A 21,106-nucleotide genomic window follows, 5' to 3' on the forward strand; every position below is an offset into this window, starting at 1 on the left:
TCGGCTTTCTGCAGCTGTTTGGTTTGGGTTTGTCTGGTTTTGAGATATTGATGTTATCTGAAGTTTAGCTTTTTGTTTTTTAGCAGACTTTGTTAGAGGAGTCTTAAGGACACAGGAAACTTGCTTATAAAGTACAGAAGGCTGTTACATAACCTTTGTCCTTCCCCCAAGTTTCAAGATTGTGTTAATTTGGTAACATTTGTTAACTGATAAGCCAGTATTGATGTGCAGTTTGGCACATGTGGGATATTCTCCAGTAATGTCTTACAGAGTGATGTCAACTCCCTGGAAATGCCCTGTGCAAAACAAATGGGGAATCATTCATAAAGCTGCTAGTCAGCCCCACACCAAAACCATCTCTCATGACACTGGGTCAGATAGAAGTGCTCTTAGTGTTAACACTTCTTCCACCCTGTCCACACTTGCCTGTTTCTATAGTGATTCATCTGTCTTCTGCATTTTTCTTCAGGTATCTTAGTCTTGTCCTGAAGTTTTTTATCTCTGATAAAATTTTTATTCACCATTTTAAATTTGGGACATCAGATGATTCCATTGTCTAAAATAATGTAGGGGAAATGATGATGCCTACGCACTAAGTTTTAGAGAAAGTTAAGAGCTGAAATTTAACTACCTGAGACATTGCATTACCATCCCATGCCCATATGACCAGAAGAGTCCTGTGCAGTTGGCATCTAGAATTGTAGTACAGGCCTGTATTTATACACATTATTTTCTGATGTAGGTGATTATGTTGAACTTATATCAAACAAGAGAAGTAAAACAAGAGGTCCATTCAGATTGTGTGGACCTGTGTAAAATTAGTTTTTTGGGTTTTTTGTTTTTTGTTTTTTTTTTAAACTAAATAGCATCTTTTTCCTACCCATAGATTCATAATAGTTTGGTTTTAGGGTATCATAGAAATGAAATTCAAATAAAAAACATAATCTGATTTTTAAAATAGGCTTTTAAACACCCATTTTTAGTGTATTTTCAGTGCCATTCCAGAGTCATTAAATCTCTAGAATGCCCTTTTCAAGAGTTATAGGAACATGGTCTTTGAAGGGACAGAGTTTATGTCAGTAATGGGAGCCTGTCTGCCTGCATGTTTTAGTTTTGAACACTGAACTTTGGGAAACAGTGTTTGAGTACTCTCCTGGCTTCCCTAAATGTTTTAGACACAGATTCGTATGGCCTGTGTGTAAAAGGTTTTGCTCTCACTTGAAAAACGTAGCAGCTGAGTGTTTCATTGCTATTTCTGGAGTTGAGTAAGGTAGGATCTTAGTGATAGAGTGGTGTGTAGTCCCACACTATATTTCTTTCCTCCTTCTGCCCTCCCATCCTTGGGGATGCTTCTCTGCCTTGGTCTCTGCTCTTTATTTTTTTTTTAATTAATTTATTTATTTATTTTGCCTCCCATGTTTGCCGGAGTGGTTTTGGCCAGGGTGGTGCTATCATTGGTTGTTCTTCCTTACATTCCCACTGAGGCAGGGTGGGCTGAGTTCCTTTGATCCACCGTATTCAGGTTTAAAGGTCTAAACTATATTCAAATACCAGTTAGACACGTGTGCATGTTGCAGTTCAGAGTATTGATGAGAAAACAGTATATTTTAGACAGAGTTGTATGTGACCAGAGTCTTGTCTGTTAATTCATTATTGGAGTCAGGAGTTCTTGAATGTTCAAAGTATTATCTTGCATTGAAATACAATTAGATGTCAAACATCAGTTTTACTTACAAGGTTATTGATACAATCGTGAGGTCATTTTGTTGTTGTTTGCTTTATTTGTAATTATCAGAACTTGTATGTTCCTTAGAATCCCTCTGTTTAAAAGGATATTTAACTCTTGTGCTTTGTGTGGGAAACCATTCTTTCCCTCCCCCCACCCCCATGGGAGTGCACAGAGTACAGGTCAGAAGACCACTTGTAGAGTTGATTCTCTTGCTCTCCCTTTGTTCGGGGCTTTATCTCCAGCCTTCTTGTCAGCCCATGTGCTGTATTTAAGTTGAGATTGCTTTACATTACAGTTACATTTCATCAGTATAGTCCTAGTTTGAGGGAGAAATCCAAGCATTTTGCTCCAGGATACTTATAAACTAAACTGCCCTCTCTACAATTATGTAATATAGGTAATGGAACATATTTCATGTTCTCATGGTGCTCGCTCTCTTCCTTCCTCCTGCTTGCAGCCAAACAGAAACCCAATGGCTTGATATTCTAGTAGTCTCTTCATTCCCAACATACGAAAATCCTGGTTTCCTGCTTTCTAGGGGGTTTGCTTTTGTGGGGGTTTTGATTGGTTGACTTGCAGTGTTAACATGAGTAAAATACTTGTTTGGAAATATTTTAAATACAGCTAAGTTTCTAACAGTTGACAGTTAGGTAATGTGTGATGTGACAGAGTAGCAAAATGAAGCTCAGTTACAAAAAAGATTGCTTCATATTTGTATTGGTTTTCAGGTGATGGTTGACAAGGCATAGAGTTTTAAGCTGACCATTGAAATTTCACTGTTTCCTTCTCTCTGAAGCAATCTTTGGTCGCTCAGGCTGGCCTTAAGCTCATTGTAGAGCCATGACCTTAGGCTCCTGCCATTCCATCCAGGTGTTAGGGTTACCAGGGTGCACCCCATGCCTCACCTTAGTTACTCTTTGTTACATTTCCTGCATGAAAATCACTAACAGAGTTCTTAAGATGGACCTGTAAAAGCTTGGTATGGCATCACAGCCTCTGACCTCTCGGGATGTGGAAGCAGGAGGATAAGGAGTCATCTTTGGCTAGATAGTGAGCTAGAGATCATTTAAGACTATATGGCATTCTTGTCTTTTAAGAAAGTTGGTAATAATGTTTAAGAAAAAGAGAAGAAATGAAATTATAGACATTGTACAGTATATTTTGAGATTGTGAATATTCCTGTGATACCGAGTTCCAACAGCTGGTTCTGACATCATGCTGCTATTTTATCTAATGGTTAAGTTTTAAATCTGTAACAAACACTAAGGTAGTTCAGTCATTCTTTTGCTCAGGCAAAAATACAGGGATGTTTTAAGACTTAACTAGGAAATTGTGCACGTTCCCTCTTCCCCTCCCTAATACATACACATCATTATTCAGCAGCCTAAATAACTTTGTGTTGATCCTGTCAAACAGTCGAAGTGTGGAACTTTGGAATTAGTGCATTTGAAATTCTTCACTCTAATCACTAAGGACTCCTTACAATATTCCCAAGTCTTATTATGTTGTTTCATTTTTAATATCTTTTAGTGACAGTGATGAAGAAAAGAAAGCAAGAAGAGGCAGATCTCCCAAAGGTGAATTCAAAGATGAAGAGGAAACGGTGACAACGAAGCATATCCATATCACACAGGCCACAGAGACCACCACAACCAGGCACAAGCGCACAGCAAACCCGTCCAAAACCATTGATCTTGGAGCAGCAGCACATTACACAGGGGACAAAGCCAGCCCGGATCAGAATGCTCCAACCCACACGCCTCAGTCTTCAGCGAAGGTGCAGGTAACATGGGTCTACACAGCATGTTTGCCTCATTCTCATAAACTGCTCTCAGAGTTCCTGCCTTAGCTGGGGCCTTTTAATCAGTTGTGTCAATTATAGATCACCTGGCATGCCCTATTCAGTCATTAATAACAAGAGGTTTCCTTGGGGTAAGAAACCTGTCCCAGTGCTGAATGACTTTTTCTGTGAGGTAGAAATAACACTGTCATCCACACAGGGAGGTTGTGGATCTCAGTGTAGCTATCCTATCTGTGCCCATTTCATTACACCAGCATCACCAGTCTCCACCACATTCACTAGGGAAAGAGCATGGGCATATTTGAAAATTTGGAGAAATGATAAAAGAGCAGGCTGGTGCTATAATATGGTTGGTATGAAATTTTCCAGATTGAAATGTAACAGAAGAAAAGTGAGTTAAAATTCAGATGTTAGAACTTTGTTTGGTCATGCATACCTGTAATTTCAGCACTTGGGAAGCTAAGGTGGTGGGATTGAGTTTAAGACCACCCTGGGCTACATAGCAAGATGATGCTGTAGAGAGATGTGCACTGCTTTTGCAGGCCCCCTTCTGAACTCCATGTCACCTGCACTTGTATATGCATTGATATACACACATACATATTTCCTTAATAAAATTTTATTAGACTCGGGGGAAAGCCTGTTTAGGGGAAAAGAGACATGTGTTAGGACTTCACAGTTCTTATGTTTGCTCTTCCTCTAAAAGGATTCAAGGCCTGTTACTTTTAGAAATCTAAATCTAGCCTTGTTTAGATAATTACAGAATTTCTGTCAAGATTGGGGATTGGCACTGGAGTTCTTTGTAAGCTCACTCTCTGTTCCCACTGTTTCAGCCATCAGTGCCGAACAGCAAGTCATCAGGGGACCTCGTTGACCTGTTTGATGGCAATAGCCAGTCAACAGGTAAGCTGCACATTGGCGCCTTCTTTCCATCAACTGCCATTTCTGCTATTTTCTTTTCAATGCTATATGAAGGAAGTAATAAAAAAAATTCTAGCCAGCTGTTGTGTTTCACACCTTTAATCCCAGCACTTGGGAGGCAGAGGCAGGCAGATCTCTGAGAGTTCAAGGCCAGTCTGGTCTACACAGTGGGACCCAAGACTGCCAGGGCTATGTAGAGCGATCCTGTCTCTAAAGAAACAATTAGCCAGGTCTGATTTTACAGGCCTGTAATCGCTGGTACTCAGGAGGCTAAGGCAGGAAAAAATTACAATTTTAAGGCCAGCTTGGGCAACCTAAAGAGATCTTGTTTCCAAATAAAATTTAGAAAGGGATTTGGGGATATAGCTCATTGGTAGAGCACTTGCCAAGCATTTGGATTACTCTGGACCATCTCTCCAGTCCTGCAAAAAAAATACTTCCAGATTTGCTAATATGACATTGATGAGCACTCAGTGCTGTTTGGAGAGAATTATGTAACTGCCTAATGGAGAAAATGATAATTTGGTAGCCTCTGCCCCTATTGTCTTTGGTGCCTATGGCCTTTGTGAGTCTGTCGTGGGGTTACTGTTCCTATTTTTATCTTATATGCATGCACTCATTTCTCAAAGCTTTCTTTGAAAAGTATCTCACTCAATTTTATATCTTTTTTCTGACCTTTAGGCTTTGAGGGGAAAAAAAACTTGTTTGTGGTAGTCACCAATATTAGTGAATGGCAAATATGTTCTCAGATCACTGTAACATGTCTTAACTTACAAGGCTTCCTCTCTGTTTGGCTTCCTCTCTATACTGCTTCCTCCTTCAGAGTTTAATATACTTATGAAATTTTCCACAAAGATTTTGGAGGCTTTGTAGTTTGCATTTTTAAGCTCTTAAGAATAATTTTGCAGATGTGAAAAATTAAATTAAAATTAACATTTTAAAAATTTTTACAAAAAGATGTGTTACTCTGTACATTTTTATGACTTTCCCTAAACCTTCATTGTGGTTGTCAACAGCAGATATGTTTAGTGTTCATTACCTTCTTGTTCATCTGTCAGTGAGCATTTGCTGACCCAGACACTGGTTGGGTGCTTAAAATGGAATTCTTTGGCTCTTGGAAAAGTCAAATGGAGGAAGTAATCATTAGTCAAAGGGCGGTAATGACTAATTACCTAGTTATAAACATGCTGAGTGCTTTGGAGGAAAGGGGGCATTATATGAATATGTATATTATCTCCCCATCAAGCATATTGTAAGAGGGCTATGGCCAGGGCAGAATGCACATGCCTATAATTACAGCTATTGGTAGACGGGGGAGGGGGGTTACCTGGCCTGAGGAGTTCCAGAGTAGCCTGGGCAACAGACAATAGAGCTGTCAGGAGAAGAGAGAGGAGGAGAAACATCACATGGAACAGCAGACCAAGCCTTTCTCATTGAGGAGACTGGATTTCTTCATTGTGATCACCAATATGTGCTATATTTTAAGTAACTCCTAATAAGTTGATTTCAAGTAAACTGATACCAGAGGATTGCACTTCATGATTATAGTCTTAATAAACTACTGTATTCCAAGCAAAAGCAACTCAGAATTAGAGCTTTTTGAAGATAGCTTTTCTAAGGCTGTTTAAAGTTCATTAAAATGAAGATCAGCAGGATTGGGGTGTGACTAGTGTCCAAAGAGCAGCTGTGTTCCAAATTGTGTGTAATAATTCTCAAAAGCAGAATTGTTTTTAAACTTGCTTGTTTGCTTTAAGCATAAGTTCATGATATAAATTACTTTTCACTGATAGATTAGTACATCTGATTAATGCAGAACCACCAGTTACTTTCTCTTCTTTCTTGCCTGCTGTCATAAAATAACTGGCCTAGGAATAAACTTGGAAGATAACCTGGTTTGACCCAGTTCTGAGATTCTTCAGTTCCTTAACCAGTCTGTTCTGTAACTGTCCTAAAATTACTGTAACTTAGTGAGGCTGCAGTGCCCTCAGTGGTTACTTAACAACTGATGTGCTATCTTTATTGTCTGCTTAAGATTTGAACTATACTGTGAACTGGTAGTTAGCATACAGCCATCTAATGTAGATATAGTGTCATGGAATATCAATTATTTTGGACTTCCCAGTATGAAATATTCAAAGGCTCCTTTTGGGCATCTTTGGAGCAGTCAAGGAAGAATTAACTAACTAGGAAGGTCAGATGTGTGGATGTGACTTTCCTCCTGTGTGATCCCAAGATGACTTTGAGCGGAAAGGAACCTTTGAGTGGTTTTTCTTCTCTGGTGTAAATGGTAGACTAATTGTATGAATACCAGTAAATATTAATATAGTAACTGAGGCAGGGTTTAAATGAAATCTGAAAGGTTTCTTACCCTTAAAATTTATCTTAATATTTTCTCAAAAGCAACTGAACATGGTTTGACATCAGAATTACTTTTTAATAATTCAATTTGAGATAGTATATTTAGCTATAGATCTTAAATGAAGTTCTGTCACAGAAGGAAGTTAGATTTAAATCTTAGCACTTGCACATGAAAGTGTGTAAGGATATGCCAGATGTACCATGTTTATCATAGGACTGCCATGCCAGGAATGTAGCCACAGACGGTGAGGTAAGCAGATGCACATCTGCACTACTTGTCAGACGAGTGTCTCCACCAGCCACACTCAGGTGCTCTGTCCTCTGTCCTTCTCCCTGCCTCTTTCCGAGTGCTCGAGCACGTGTGTGTGTGTGTGTGTGTGTGTGTGTGTGTGTGTGTGTGTGTGTGTGTGTGTAGAGAGAGAGAGATTACATCTTCATTGCTAGCATATTACAAAGAGTATCTGCTAAAATCATTGTAGACTATCTGACCAAATTTAAAACTGCCCATGCAAAACCTAGGCTATTAGCTTGTCCTTGAGAGATTGTTTTGATAACTGTCCTGTTGTGATCTTCCATTACAGTCTCCTAGGGTGACGTTTCCGTGCCTCCTCCTACATTACAGCTCATTTCTAAGAGAGCATTTGCCTCAGTCCATGCTAGAAAATAGGTATTATAATTAGAAACTTAGCCAACTAAAAACAGAATGCTAAAACCATTCCATTTCTATTTTAGTATGAGTTCACCCTATAAGATTTGTGTCTCTGTGATTAAGGAATTTAGCTCTTACTGTTCCATAAGATGTATTTCTGTTGAGAGTAGAAAGAAACATGTCACCAGTACAACTAGAAAAACAGTGGTAAGCCAGGTGGTGGAGGTGCACACCTTTAGTCCCAGCTCTTGGGAGGCAGAGGCAGGCAGATATCAGTGAATTCCAGGCCAGCCTGGTCTACAAAGCAAGTTCTACAACAGCCTAGACTTGTTTTTTTTTTGTTGGTTTGGTTTTGGTTTTTCGAGATAGGGTTTCTCTGTGTTTTGGGTGCTGTCCTATAACTAACTCTTGTAGACCAGGCTGGTCTCGAACTCACAGAGATCCGTCTGCCTCTGCCTCCCCAAGTCCTGGAATTAAAGAAAGGCTTGTGCCACCACCTCCCAGCTATACTCACTTTTTTTTTTTTAAGATTTTTATTTTGTATACAGTGTTCTATCTGCATGTATGCCAGAAGAGGGCACCAGATCTCATTGCAGATGGTTTTGAGCCATCATGTAGTTGCTGGGAATTTAACTCAGGATCTCTGGAAGAGTAGCCAGTGCTCTTAACCACTGAGCCATCTCTCCAGGCCCCTACACTCAGTTTTTAAATGTGGAAAGTTGAGTTTACTGTTGTTATTATTAGTGAATGTTCAGTGGTGATGATCACACTTTTTAAATATAGAAAACAACTGATTTCCAATTAATTAAAGGCAACTATGAAAATTTTTTTGAATATTCTTTGTAAAATGCTTTCAAGATGAGGCTTTGCCATGCAGCCCAAATGGGTCGCACACCTGATCCTTCTATGTCAGCCTCCCAGGTGCTCACCTTCTAGAAAGAAGGTATGAGCCACCTTCTATCTGTAGTGTTCTCGGTGTGTACTCAGTCAGATGGACTTTAGCACTTGTGTGGCAAAGCTTTGTGGCTTCTAGTTGAGGAAGCTTGTCTTCTGACCTTTCCTTCCACTTGTCTCCAGCAGCAGTTGTGTGATTTACACCGTTGTCTGTTAGTTATTTAACCTAAGGAGCTCTGGTTTCTATACTTCAGGCTTCTTAGCTTGAGGTTTCCCTAAACTCTTCTGTGTTCCAAACCAAGTACATTTATACCTTTCAGAATCTTTGTTTTATGAGGAGAGAATCACATTTCATTTTGAGTACTGGGTTTAAACACACTGTATTTTTTATAGGCTGGTTGTGACTTTGCCTACTGATGGTCTGGGCTCCTTGTATTTTTCTCTAGTGGATGTATTCATTCTTACTGATTTTTTAAAAGTTCTTTTTCTCATTAGTCACTATATATATATATTTTATATATATATATAATATTATACAATATATATATTAAAACTCTTCAGTTTTTAACGCATTAGATTTGACTCTTTAATTTTTCATTTGTAGTTTAAGCATTGTCTGACCATGTTTTTCTTGTTCCCAGTATTGCTCTGGGAATTTCATGTTCCCAGCTGGTGACTGTAAATAACCTCCTTGCTGCCCTGGAAAGGCAGAAGGACATGATTCATTTATGATGACAGCTCTCTTGTGGGAATCTGTAAGAATGGTGTTCTGAGAAGCTGGGGCCTTCCTCATGTAGCACTCTTAAAAAGAGTCATCCTTATATTTCCTTAGAGGAGATATGGGGAAGTGCTAGAACTTGGGTACTTGTGCTGTTAGAGTATCACCATGCTTCTCCCTCCTAGGAGGAGCTTGCCCCTGAAGAAACAGGTTTTTAATTTCTGAAACACTTCTTACAGTTACCAGAAAAGGTCAGATCCATGCCATAGAGCGTAGGTGCCCATTCTCACTACTTCTTCCTCAAGTCATTGAGAAAGCAAGCTGCACATGAGTGGGTGGAGTGGGTAGGAGTTGCCGTGGATGTTTGATGTGCATAGTTTTTCACGTAGGTGAGAGAAGGGAAAAGATGGATACACCTGAAATGCCACATTCAGGAAACCTTTAAGTCTGTGCTTTTCACGGCTTCTGTCTGCAGCATGAATTTTTCTTTTTTTTTTCTTTTTTTTTTTCTTTTTTGGTTTTTCCGAGACAGGGTTTCTCTGTGTAGCTTTGGAGCCTATCCTGGCACTCGCTCTGGAGACCAGGCTGGCCTCAAACTCACAGAGATCCACCTGCCTCTGCCTCCCGAGTGCTAGGATTAAAGGTGTGCGCCACCAACGCCCGGCTTGAATTTTTCTTATAACTTTAGACTAGGTCAGATTTGATGGTGTATACTTGCTTAGCATAAAAATTACTCACTGATGTTTATCCACTGCTTACATGAAGCAAATTAATCTGTTTTGAAATCCCTTACTGTTAATAGAAATTACCATTCTGTTAGCAGTATACTTTTATCAAAATGTTTAACATGAAGGAACATAGAAAACAAACAAATATTAAGCACCAACTCTTTACAACATTCATTTCCCTACTAACTTTTAATAATATGCGCTTCTCTGTAGTATGCACATTTAGCTCACTACTCTTGGTGCTCATAGCATTTTATCTTGTCTCATATACCTGTAAGGAAAGCAAAACAAAACCAAAAACCCCAATCTCTTTGCTGCTGCCCTCTGGATGAAGTAGCCTCATGAGCTGTTGTATTGGTAGGAGTGCAGAGCTGCAGAGCCTGTGGTTGTCTCTAGCTGGCTGCTGTGAGGATGTATCTGTGAGCGTGTGTGATGGTGCAATGTGGAGAAGGACGGGAGAATTAGTCATGCCTGCTGGTAGTTGCCTGCAGTAAATGTACATTAAAAAGGAAGAGCAACACACGTGTATCAGGAACTGACTCTTCCCTTTATTGCGCTGGCCATCTTAAAAGGGGGCGGGGGTTATACTTTAATTAACCCAGCTGAATGTAGCAGATGGGGTAGAATGTCTTGCAGCGATAAAACAATTCAGAAAAGGCACCAGATGTTAGAAGCTGTCCCTGGTGGTGTTTGAGTGCCACCCAGATGTTGCAGTCCCACCTGGCTAGTTTCTGAGCACTGCAGGCTAAGCAGCTGTGATGTAACCTGTGTAATATTCACATAACACTGAAGGACTATAATTGAGCTGCTGCTCTAGACTTTTAAGGCTCTGACTCTTAAGAGGTGAAATCTTAAGGACAAAAATAAAGCCGTCAGCTTAAAGTTTTAGATCTTAAAAGTAAATCTCTTACCCTTGGAGTGTACAAATTATGAAGGAGTTGATCCAGTAGCTGTGGTTTTGCCATTTTAAAAACAGCAGTTTAGCAAGAGTGATAAGGGCTGACAGGATGGCTCAAAATAGGTCCCTGGATCCTGACCTATAATCTCTCCATGTGACACACACACACACACACACACACACACACACACACACACACACACACACACACACACACACGATGATGATGAATAAGTAAAAAGCTGATCTCCCTACCCGCCCCCATGTGTTAAAAAAAAAAAAAAAAGTATTTAATCTTTTGTTGAGTGAGCAAGAGGGAAAAGGCAGCCTCCCAGGGAACATTATCACACTGAGTTTTTTTCCCATTGTCTGTTTAAATTGATTTTTATGCAAACCAACTTCAAGTTTTCCCCCCAAGTTTTTTTTTTTTTAACCATTAAAATGTAAGCCAGGCAACGGTAACACATACCTTTAATCCCAGCACTCAGGAGGCACAGGCAATCAGATCTCTGTGAGTTTGAGGCTAGGCTGGTCTATAGAGTGAGTTCAATGACAGCCAGTGCTACATAGAGACACCTGTCTTGCAAAACAAAAACCAAAAGCAACAATAACATTGAGATATGGGGACAGGGGAGATGACTCAGTAGTTAAGAACATACATTGCTCTTACAGAGGACCCAAGTTCAGTTCCTATCACCCACATCACAACCTCCTGCAACTCCAGTTCCAAGGAGATCTGATGCCTCTTCTGACTTCCTTGGGCACCTGCATACACATGTGGCATACACGCATATAGATAAACACACACAAATAAAAAATAAACATAACATACATACATACATACATACATACATACATACATACATACATACATATTGCTGTGAGCCATTTGTGAAAGAGGGAGAATATACAGTCAGTTGTTTTTCTGGTTTTAACTCTGACAGGAATTTTTATTTTTTGGTGGTGGTTAAATGCATACAAATACATCTGATAGTAAAATCCCATGTGAAGATCACAGTTTCAGAATGGCTATTCTAACTATATAGCAGTTCATTGAGATGTTCGAACTTTGAGTCTGGTTAATTTCAGTGTGTGTGTGCTGAGAGTATGTGTGTGGAGGGGTAAAATTTTTAACAAATTGGGGGAAGAAATGTCAAAATGTTTGAAAGTCTAAGAACTATGGCTGGGAGAACCACAGGCAAACAGGCCAGCTTGTATGATGGGCAGGGGCCTCTCCTGTGGCATATATTTGTGTATTGCTTGAAAAGGATTTCTGAAATTGTTTATAATTATTCCAAAGCTCAAGCAGTTTAAAACACTGTCCCCATTTTTGCCTTCTAGGAGGATCAACTGATTTATTCGGGGGATTTGCTGACTTTGGCTCAGCTGCTGCATCAGGCAGTTTCCCTTCCCAAGGTATGAGATGATTTGATTGTCCACAACCAGAGGATGTAAAAAATTATCAGAAAAGTTGAGATGTACACACAGCTACTAGTCAGCATTTTTAGTCCCTGTGATATTTATAATTCATAATTCCCAATCAGTTTATCCACAAGATATATTGGGTCAGTGTCTTAGGTGTGCTAGATGAGTTAACTTAGTTGTATACTACTCAAATTAAGCTAACAAAAACTAGCCATATCCATAACACGCTTTTGTTTTACAGGGATAAGTGTAAGTACACGGGGTCCCATTTTAGAGCAAAAATACAGTAATTAGTGTTTCTCTTAGTTGACCTGATTTTCTAGGATTGAAAATGGGCTGCTTTCTCAAGCTAAGGATAAACGCCACCTACCATGGTTCCTTACATAGATCGTTATATCTGTAGAGATATGTAGAGTGCAGACTAAAGTCCTTATGTCTTTTTCCTACAGGTTGTGGTATTTTTTTCATAGAATCTGAGTGGCCCCCAGTGTGAGAGAGCACTTAAAAAACAGCTGTAAGAATCAGAACCATGAGGGGTGGGGAAGAAAGGTTATGTAACTGAGTTAGTGCTACTCTTCAGTTCAAATAGATTCCATTGCTGTTATAACCTGGATTAAATTTTATATTGAGTAATAGCTAGTGTAAGTTCATGGAGTAGTTAGGAAAAAATGCATAACATTGCGTGTAGGTTATTTTGACAGCCTCCTTCTATAAATTCCAAGTGTATCCCCCCCAAAGTAGTGCTGTTATGCAATTAACTGCTTCCTTCTGGAAGTGTGGCAGTACCTTTCCAAGGCTGGTACCTTACTGTGCCCATATCAGAGTGGAAGGGAAACATGGCCTAGGTGTACAGGCTCCCTGGGTAATCCTTGACATTTTTTGTGTATATGAAGTTGTCTGGGTATGCAAATAACTTGAATATGTTAGTTCAGTCTTCTCATATATCTCTATCCATACATGTGTGATTAATACAGCCTGATCACCACCGCACAGGGCCTGAACCCACAACAGTGATTAATCATTTTTGAATAGTGTCTGCACCATTTGAAATCTTGTCCTTGAATGATTAATCATCTCAGTGCTGAGTTTTCAGATGGGGCAGCATGCTTTGCCCACTTCCCCTCATATTCTGCTTAATGGATCCTGCAGATGGAAACCAGGGTAAAGTTTACATTCAATGAGCAGCCTTACTTAAATGGTTTTAAAACATCTAATAATCAAGGACTAACTGTAAAAATGGTTAGTACAAGATTAACAGCAGGTTATGGTAAAACCCTGAATAGAGAGTAGTAGCCCTGCTCTTACCTGAAACTCAGCAGAGCCTGGGGTTTCTCTCCTGAGGGTGCTGCATATTACTACAGTAATAGAGGAGTGCAATCTTCAAGACACCTTGTGACTGAGCTCTTCTGACACTTAGCATCCTGAGACAGTGCCGCTGTGGTGGTTACCTTTTAGGCTAGACATGTGCTTAAAACTCCAGATGATGGTCTGTAAGTGGCCATTTCTTCACAGAAACTTTATCAACTGCCACAGTCTTGTCCCTTCCTAAAGGATGGCTGTATTTACTTGGAGTCATATGTACCCTAATCGAAGTAATGTTTAAATGTTACTTGTTTGTATAATCAGTTATGTATGCAGCTTTTCCAGAACCGAGATGCAACAAGTCTGTGTGGTCCACTCATTTGAATTGTCCAAGTTAATCCAAAGTAACAAAGTAACAATATCAGACCTCAGATGATGTTGCATATGCCATTGCTCCATCTTTACAGAACAGATTGAAAATTCGGATCTAGAGGAGCCAGCTGAGTAGCTCAGGTTTAAAGTTGCTCTTTAATAGTCTGTCTCTGATGTGTAAGCTCTTAACTGGATCCTTTTCTAATGCTAACTTGAACTGTTAGCTTTCTGTCACTGAGAGGACAAATGAGAAGACTGCCTTAGAAGAAACTTACTTGGCTCACAGCTTCAGAGGCTCGGGGTCACCCGGTTCTTGCTGTGGACCTATGGTGGAAAGGCTAGTGTCCTTTGCGTGAAAGCAGAGGAGCTGCCAGGAAAGGGCCATGACAAAACATACCCTCCAAAGGCTACCCTTCCTCCAGCCAGGTCACCACCTCCTGATAGCCTACATGAACTCATCACTCATCGATAAACTTAGCCCAGTCATCATCCAGTTGCCTCTTGGTGCCATAAACTGCAGACCAATCCTTCAATACATGCCCACTTCAGATTACATTAAATTCAAACTAACATGAGTTCCCCTTGCTATTTATTGACCTAGACTGAGCAGTCAGCATGCTGGAGATCAGTCTAGGAGGTAGCGTTTGTGTATTCTGTGGAAACAAAAGCATAGTGAGAACTGCTAATAGGAATTTATTAAATGCCCACACTTTGTTTTATTAGCTTTTTATCCTTCATAATTTTTGTTTTGTTCTTAATAAATTTATCATGAACTTGGGGTTTCGACAATTATGTGGGTATTGATTGCAGCTGGATTTCTCTTTGAACCTTCTAAATAATGAGCAAAGATTGGGCTCTCTGACTTTGGAGTTGCCCTCACCCCCAGCAGGAAGTTAACCTGTATAGAATTTCCTCCCTTTTTGAGTCCCACGTGTTTAACTAATACCAACTTGGTTGGAGTCATTTCATGCCACTTTTTGTGTATTATGAGCAGAGCTTCCAAGAGATGGATTTTACTTTTAGAGTTCTAACTCTGTTTTCTTTGCCACCTTGTTAACACTCTTGTAATATTCATGAGGAAAGATAATGTCCAGATGGAGATGGGGCCGGCAGACACTAACCTGCATGGGCTCCTATCAACTTCAGTTAGTTGCAGTTCGTAGAGTTTGCATTTGCTCTGTGTACTTCAGAGTGCTTCTTACCCTGCCTGCTCTGTCTTGGTAACAGCAACAAGTGGGAATGGAGACTTTGGTGACTGGAGTGCCTTCAACCAAGCCCCATCAGGTCCTGTTGCTTCCAGTAGTGAGCTCTTTGGCAGTGCCCCACAGCCTGCAGTAGAACTCATCGGTGGCTCACAGCCAACTTTAGGCCCACCTCCTGCTGCCTCAAACTCTTCCGACCTATTTGATCTTATGGGCTCATCCCAGGCAACCATGACGTCTTCCCAGAGTATGAATTTCTCTCTGATGAGCACTAACACTGTGGGGCTCGGTTTGCCCATGTCAAGGTCACAGGTAAGTTGTCTGCTTTCCCTGAGAATTGTTATTACACCTGCTAAGATGTCTGATAGGATGATGGGTTAGCTAGTGTAAGACAAGGAACCCTCCTTCCATAGTTCACTGTGAACCTAAACACCATTAGATGGCACGTGACTGCATACATTTGGTAGAATCGTGTGTTCTAGAGGACAAGGCCTTGTTATCTACTTAGAGTCCTTAAAAGAACAGGCATGATGCCTGGCATAAAGATACATGCTGAAATCTGTTGGGTCACAAAAGCATTTGGGGGGAAGAGATGCATTGTTTGTCCCATGGAAAATAGTCACTAAGTCTTAATTCTGTCTTGAACAAAGCATCTCTGTACATGATTACTCATGTAAATCATTGCCTCAGTGATGAATCTTAGCCCCGTTCTGGGCCTGTTGTCAACCTTCATTTTCATAAAGGAAAATTAGTGAGAGTTTTACAACCACATGTTAAGAGTTAAATACAAATTGTATAACAATAGAATTTGAACAGACAGAGGTGTGAAAGTGTCTGAGTTGTACCCGGAACTTGCTAGTTTTGACTAGGTTACTGATGTTTCTGATGCTAATCACTCATTTTAATGTATATATCCTCATCTTTGCGGTACTGGGATGAAGGAGGGGAAGAAAGAAGCAGAAAGGTGACTGTGTGAAAGGGCCAGCAGCTTTCTTTCAGCCTCTGTTGTCTTTCTCTGACCCTTTGCCTGGTGGTTTTTCTCTCCCATTTCCTCTCCTTGTTTTTGTCCTTTTAAAATTTATCTTTAGTAGCCACCACGCACCTCTGCTTCTTTCTCCTGAATTTCTCCTTTGTCAGTCCATATGTATATGAGTGCCACTGGTAGTACTCACACGAGGCAGTAGAGGTGCACAAAGCTGGGAAACTCCAGCCAGGCCCTGTGAAGTAGACTTGCTGCTTGATGTCATGGGTTGTATAACATGAGCAGACAGGTCTGCTTTCTGTTATGTAAGGACATTTCTTCCTGTCCACCTTTAGTTGTGCTGACCTGGTTCTTTGCCACCTGCCCGGGTGCTGCTCTTTGGAGTCTTCTCAGTAAATCTGTTTTCCTCGGGGTTGGGGGCTATAGTAACCTCAAGTTGGTAATTGCCCGGGGCATTTTTCAGAGTAATGCCTTCTAGAGAACTGGTGTTACAGGAGAATACCCAGAGTCTTCAGAGGGCTCCGTTTAGGAAGTATCTCAGGGCACTGAAGTCATTAACATAAGGCATCCAGTAATTTGCTAGTATATGATGAAGCTGTTGCCTTGATTTCTAGAGCGTACTTTTCTTTTCCAGCCTCTGCAGAACGTTAGTGCAGTGCTGCAGAAGCCTAACCCTCTCTATAATCAGAATGCAGATATGGTCCAGAAGTCGGCCAGCAAAACCCTCCCCTCTACTTGGTCTGACCCCAGTGTCAACATCAGCCTAGACAACTTACTACCTGGTATGCAGCCTTCCAAGCCCCAGCAGCCGTCGCTTAACACAATGATTCAACAACAGAGTAAGTTACCTCAAATGCCCCTGTCTGTGTTTCAGATCTTTTACATTAAAACACAAGTAGATGATGTAAACCAGGGACAGGTGGGGGTGTATGTAAAGATAACCATGTTCATCTAAGATTTTCTGCTCAGAGTACACTTGGTACCCTGCCTAGTAGCACTCTGACACTGTATTGTGCTTCTAATATGATAAGATTTGTGAGTTCTAATGCCCTGATCTCTAAAATAAAAATACTTCTGAGTACAGTGTGTGACATTAATTCCAGCATGTAGGAGGCTTATAAGTTCCAGGAGTGCCTGAACTACATGGCGAGACTGTGTTAAAAACCAGGCACTGAGATATAGCTCAATAGTACAACTCTTACCTAGAATCCTTACAGCAGTGGACTTGCCACAGTGATCCAAAATAGAAAGTTGGGGGGGGGGGAATGTTTTGTTTTTCAAATTACTGTACAGCTCTTTTTGCAAATAGTGTTGAAGAAATAAGACCATCTGAACTCCCTAGCTCAGGGCCCCCTGCCTCATCGATGTTGTCTTCTCTCAGTGCCGAGTGATAATGTGAATGTCTACACTGTTTTGTTTCTTGCTGTTTTCATTTAACAATATTAATATGATGACTTTTCCTCTGTTGAGCATTTTCAGAGAAAAATGATTTTTAGATTTTCCACTCATACCAATGCATAGCTCCCTGTTAGTCATTTAAATTGTTTTCAACTTTGTTTAAACTATAAATAGAAAAATTTGTATACATTCTGTATATCTGCTTTTGCCTTCATATAATATTTTGAGTAAATGAATATAAAATTCTTAAGGCTTTTGGCTTTTGACAGTTTATTATGTAGGATTCAGCAATGGATTTGTAGGAATGTTTTTTGGGTCATTAGGAGACTGAGGCAACATCTGCTGAATATTTGTTGAATGTAACCTGGGCAAAGTAATTGACTTCTTTTACTGGGTTTGGGTGTATTTTGACAGTCAGGAAAATGTGTCTTACTTTTCTGCCCTATGAATCTAAAGAATTCACTTTGGTTAAAGCCATTTTTCTTCTTTCTCTGGTAGATATGCAACAGCCTCTGAATGTGATGACTCAAAGCTTTGGAGCTGTGAACCTCAGTTCTCCATCAAACATGCTTCCTGTCCGGCCACAAACTAACCCTCTGATGGGGGGACCCATGCCTATGAACATGCCCGGTGTGATGACGGGCACCATGGGAATGCCCCCTCTGGGAAACGCTCCAGTGATGAGCCAGAGCATGGTGGGCATGAACATGAACATGGGGGTGTCATCCACGGGGATGGGCTTGACAGGCACGATGGGAATGGGCATGCCCAACATGGCCATGCCTTCTGGAACTGTGCAACCCAAGCAAGATGCCTTTGCAAACTTTGCCAACTTTAGCAAATAAAAGATTATAAAGAAGCAAGTGGAAGAAGAATGTGTAGCTGCAAATAGGTGATGTTGGGATGGAAAATGCTAAGCAGTTCCCTTTTCTTTTATCAGTTAATTAAATAACCCACATAAAGAACCAAAAAGTCTGATGTAGAAAGTGAAGTGTCTGGTGGTTCAGAAGCAACGCAAGAGCACTTCAGACGAGGCAGTCAGGATCATTTTCCCCAGTGAAGATGCCATGCGCCACTAATGGGGTGAGGAGACCACGAAGGCCTTTCCAAGTCTGGAGAGCCCCTGTCACAGGATAGTCTGTGGGAGGACTGGCACAGGGCTGAGTAAATGTGTTCACTCTCTAACTTTATACTTTTCTTTCCCTGAGGAACTTGATTTTTCTGTCCCTCAATCGCCTTGTCATAATTGGGTCTGTTCCTTTACTACCACTCTCAGTCCATATATGAAATCATTAAAGTTGGATGATCAGTTTTTTATAAAAATATATATTTTTGTCCAAAAAAAAAAAAGGCATACATATGTGATTATGGCTAAATCAAAGGTAACCTGATGTATATACTTTTGCCAAGGTTCCAGCAACACTGCTGACACACCATCTGAGTTTTCATGGAATTGAACCCTCTTTTCACAGCTGTCAATAGCTGTGAGACTTTGCCCGTGTCTCCTTCTATAATTACCCCGTGCAGAACTGGGAAAGCTTTCTTCTTTTCAGGACTGCTCTGTGGTTTCCTTTAAAAGATGGAGAAGGAAGACCTTGTGTGTTTTGTTTGTAGCAGTTGTTCATTGCACTTCGCAGTGATTGACTTGGCAAAGCTGCTTTCCGTGCATATCCTTGTAGCCATCATTCAAGTCAGAAACAGTCAAAAGAGAAAAATATTTATTTTTATCTTTTTTGGTGTCTTTTCAAAAAACTGAAAGGTAAAAATGCATTAAAACCTTAAGTTAAATATAAAAGTTAGGACTCAGCAATGTTCACGTTTAGATTTTATACTGTATTTGTTTTGTTTGGGTTTTGAGTGTCTATAATACGGCATTAGCAATATGGTTCCAATAGAAGTTCGATATATATTATTAAAGGAGACCTGTAGCAGTCAGAGATTTTATTGATTTAATGACAAATAAAGGAAATTAATTAATTTTTTTTGTTTTCCTGCTGTGATTCTACATTAAGCTCACATGAAAATCATGATGCTAGAGTTTGGAATGCAAAATTAAATGTTTCAACCTCAAGCTGGGAATATTTTTTAAAATAAATACTATAAGTATCAAATTATTACCTCCCCACTTTATGTTGAAAATTTTTTTATTCAATTGATACAACTTTGTTTCCATTGTATTCATGATGTTCTGTTATATATAACATTAAAACGTTCATTAAAATCAATGTGGAACCGCCTCTTCTCTCACTCCACTAGACGCGAGGCCATTTGGGGAAAAATAATTATAATTTGGGCAAAGTAATTTTTATAAATAATTTAAAATTATTTAATGACTTCTCTATTCTTTCCTATCAGGCTCTACTGTCAGGAATTAAACATGAAGCAGCAGAGACACCCTGCCCTACTCTGCTCTTGCTAATGTCCCATCTACAACATTTCTAATTAGGCAGAAATCCATGTACTTCAGCTAAGCGGGAAAGAAAGTGATTCATTTGCTGAATAAGAGATGAGAGAGGGTGTAATTAGCCGACTGCGGTTTTTAATCTTTCAACAATTCTGTGTGTTTAAATTAGTTTCAAAGAATGGGAGCTTTCAAATGTTGTTACTTCAGAGCGATCTAGCCAACCTCGGCTGGCAGAGGGGTAGGCTGTCTTCATTTACACTTGAACCCTGGAATCTTAGTTTATTTTTAATTGAGAAGTATGTCTTCACTTTCTCAAGTATATATAGTTCTTAAAGGAAGTAAATATTTTATCCCTGAGTGTGTTTTTGCTGTTGTTGGGTTTTGGTTTTTCTGATAGCATTTACCTTAACACATTTTTCCTGCCTCTGCTTCTCTTTGTTTCTCTGAGGACATGAAGGACCACTGCCCCTTTCTCCATTGGACCTCAACACTTAATTTGCCATCTCCAAAGTGGTTTTTGTTTCAGAAGGCTAAGTACTCCCTCAGTAAGGGCCTGTCCAGTTCCTTTTCCTTTTGAGATAGTCTCCCTGCATAACAAGGCCTGCCTCAAACTTCTTAGCGTCCTGATGCTGGGATTACAGGTATGTGCACCACACCCGAACGGGGCCTGTTTACCATAAGGATTTGCCTGTTTGAATTTCTTTATAAATTGTGTAATGGGGAAAGTTACCTAGCAGTGGATTCACAGACACCCCAGGTCCATTTTTGTGGCTTTCTCTAGATCTCTTTCCCTTCTCTCATAGCTTCAAGAACCATAAAATAGGAGCCTGCAAGCTTGAGTAATGTGCCTTTAAGTTACACATTAAATACCTTTAAGTTGAGAGAAGGCACTCGCCACCAAGCCTGATGATTGAGTTCAGGCCCCAAGACCCACATGGTGGAAGGAGAGAACCATGTCACATAGACACACATACTATGGTACACACACCGCACTCATTCACATATATGCAAAGTAAATGTATGTAAAACACACACGCGTGCGCGCGCCCAGTGAGATGCCTCAGCCAGTAAAGCACTTGCCACTCCAGCCTGATGACATGAGTTCCATCCCTTGAACTCATTAAAGGTAGATGGTAAGAACTGACTCCACAGAGTTTTCCTTTAATCACCACACTAGTGCCGTGGCATGGGTGCCCACACACATTACTCATATAATCATGGAAGAAAATACAGTTTTTTGAAATGGATATGGTGCTCTTTGTACTTCCTTCAGCTTCCATTTGTTGTTTAAAACTTTTGAATTAGGGACTGGAGAGATGATTGCT

At 40.2% G+C, this 21,106-nt stretch overlaps 1 protein-coding gene across 4 annotated transcripts in view; it reads left to right on the top strand.

The window, feature by feature from the left end:
- Clint1 (clathrin interactor 1) overlaps window positions 1–19,602 on the top strand; it is a 58,781-nt gene extending 39,179 nt beyond the window's left edge. The window contains exons 7-12 of one of the 4 annotated variants that reach the window (XM_027425272.2): window positions 3,260–3,506; window positions 4,364–4,433; window positions 12,038–12,112; window positions 15,023–15,309; window positions 16,614–16,818; window positions 17,876–19,602. In XM_027425272.2, coding sequence (XP_027281073.1) covers window positions 3,260–3,506; window positions 4,364–4,433; window positions 12,038–12,112; window positions 15,023–15,309; window positions 16,614–16,818; window positions 17,876–18,222 — 1,231 coding nt within the window. In that variant the 3' untranslated portion in view covers window positions 18,223–19,602. Of the gene's footprint in view, window positions 1–3,259; window positions 3,513–4,363; window positions 4,434–12,037; window positions 12,113–15,022; window positions 15,310–16,613; window positions 16,819–17,875 lie in introns of all 4 variants that reach the window. The other 3 variants (XM_027425271.2, XM_027425273.2, XM_027425274.2) reach the window with 3 other exon arrangements.
- The last annotated feature ends 1,504 nt before the right edge of the window (window positions 19,603–21,106 follow it).

This window comes from Cricetulus griseus, chromosome 7 (assembly GCF_003668045.3).
Source record: "Cricetulus griseus strain 17A/GY chromosome 7, alternate assembly CriGri-PICRH-1.0, whole genome shotgun sequence".
Lineage (NCBI taxonomy): Eukaryota > Metazoa > Chordata > Mammalia > Rodentia > Cricetidae > Cricetulus > Cricetulus griseus.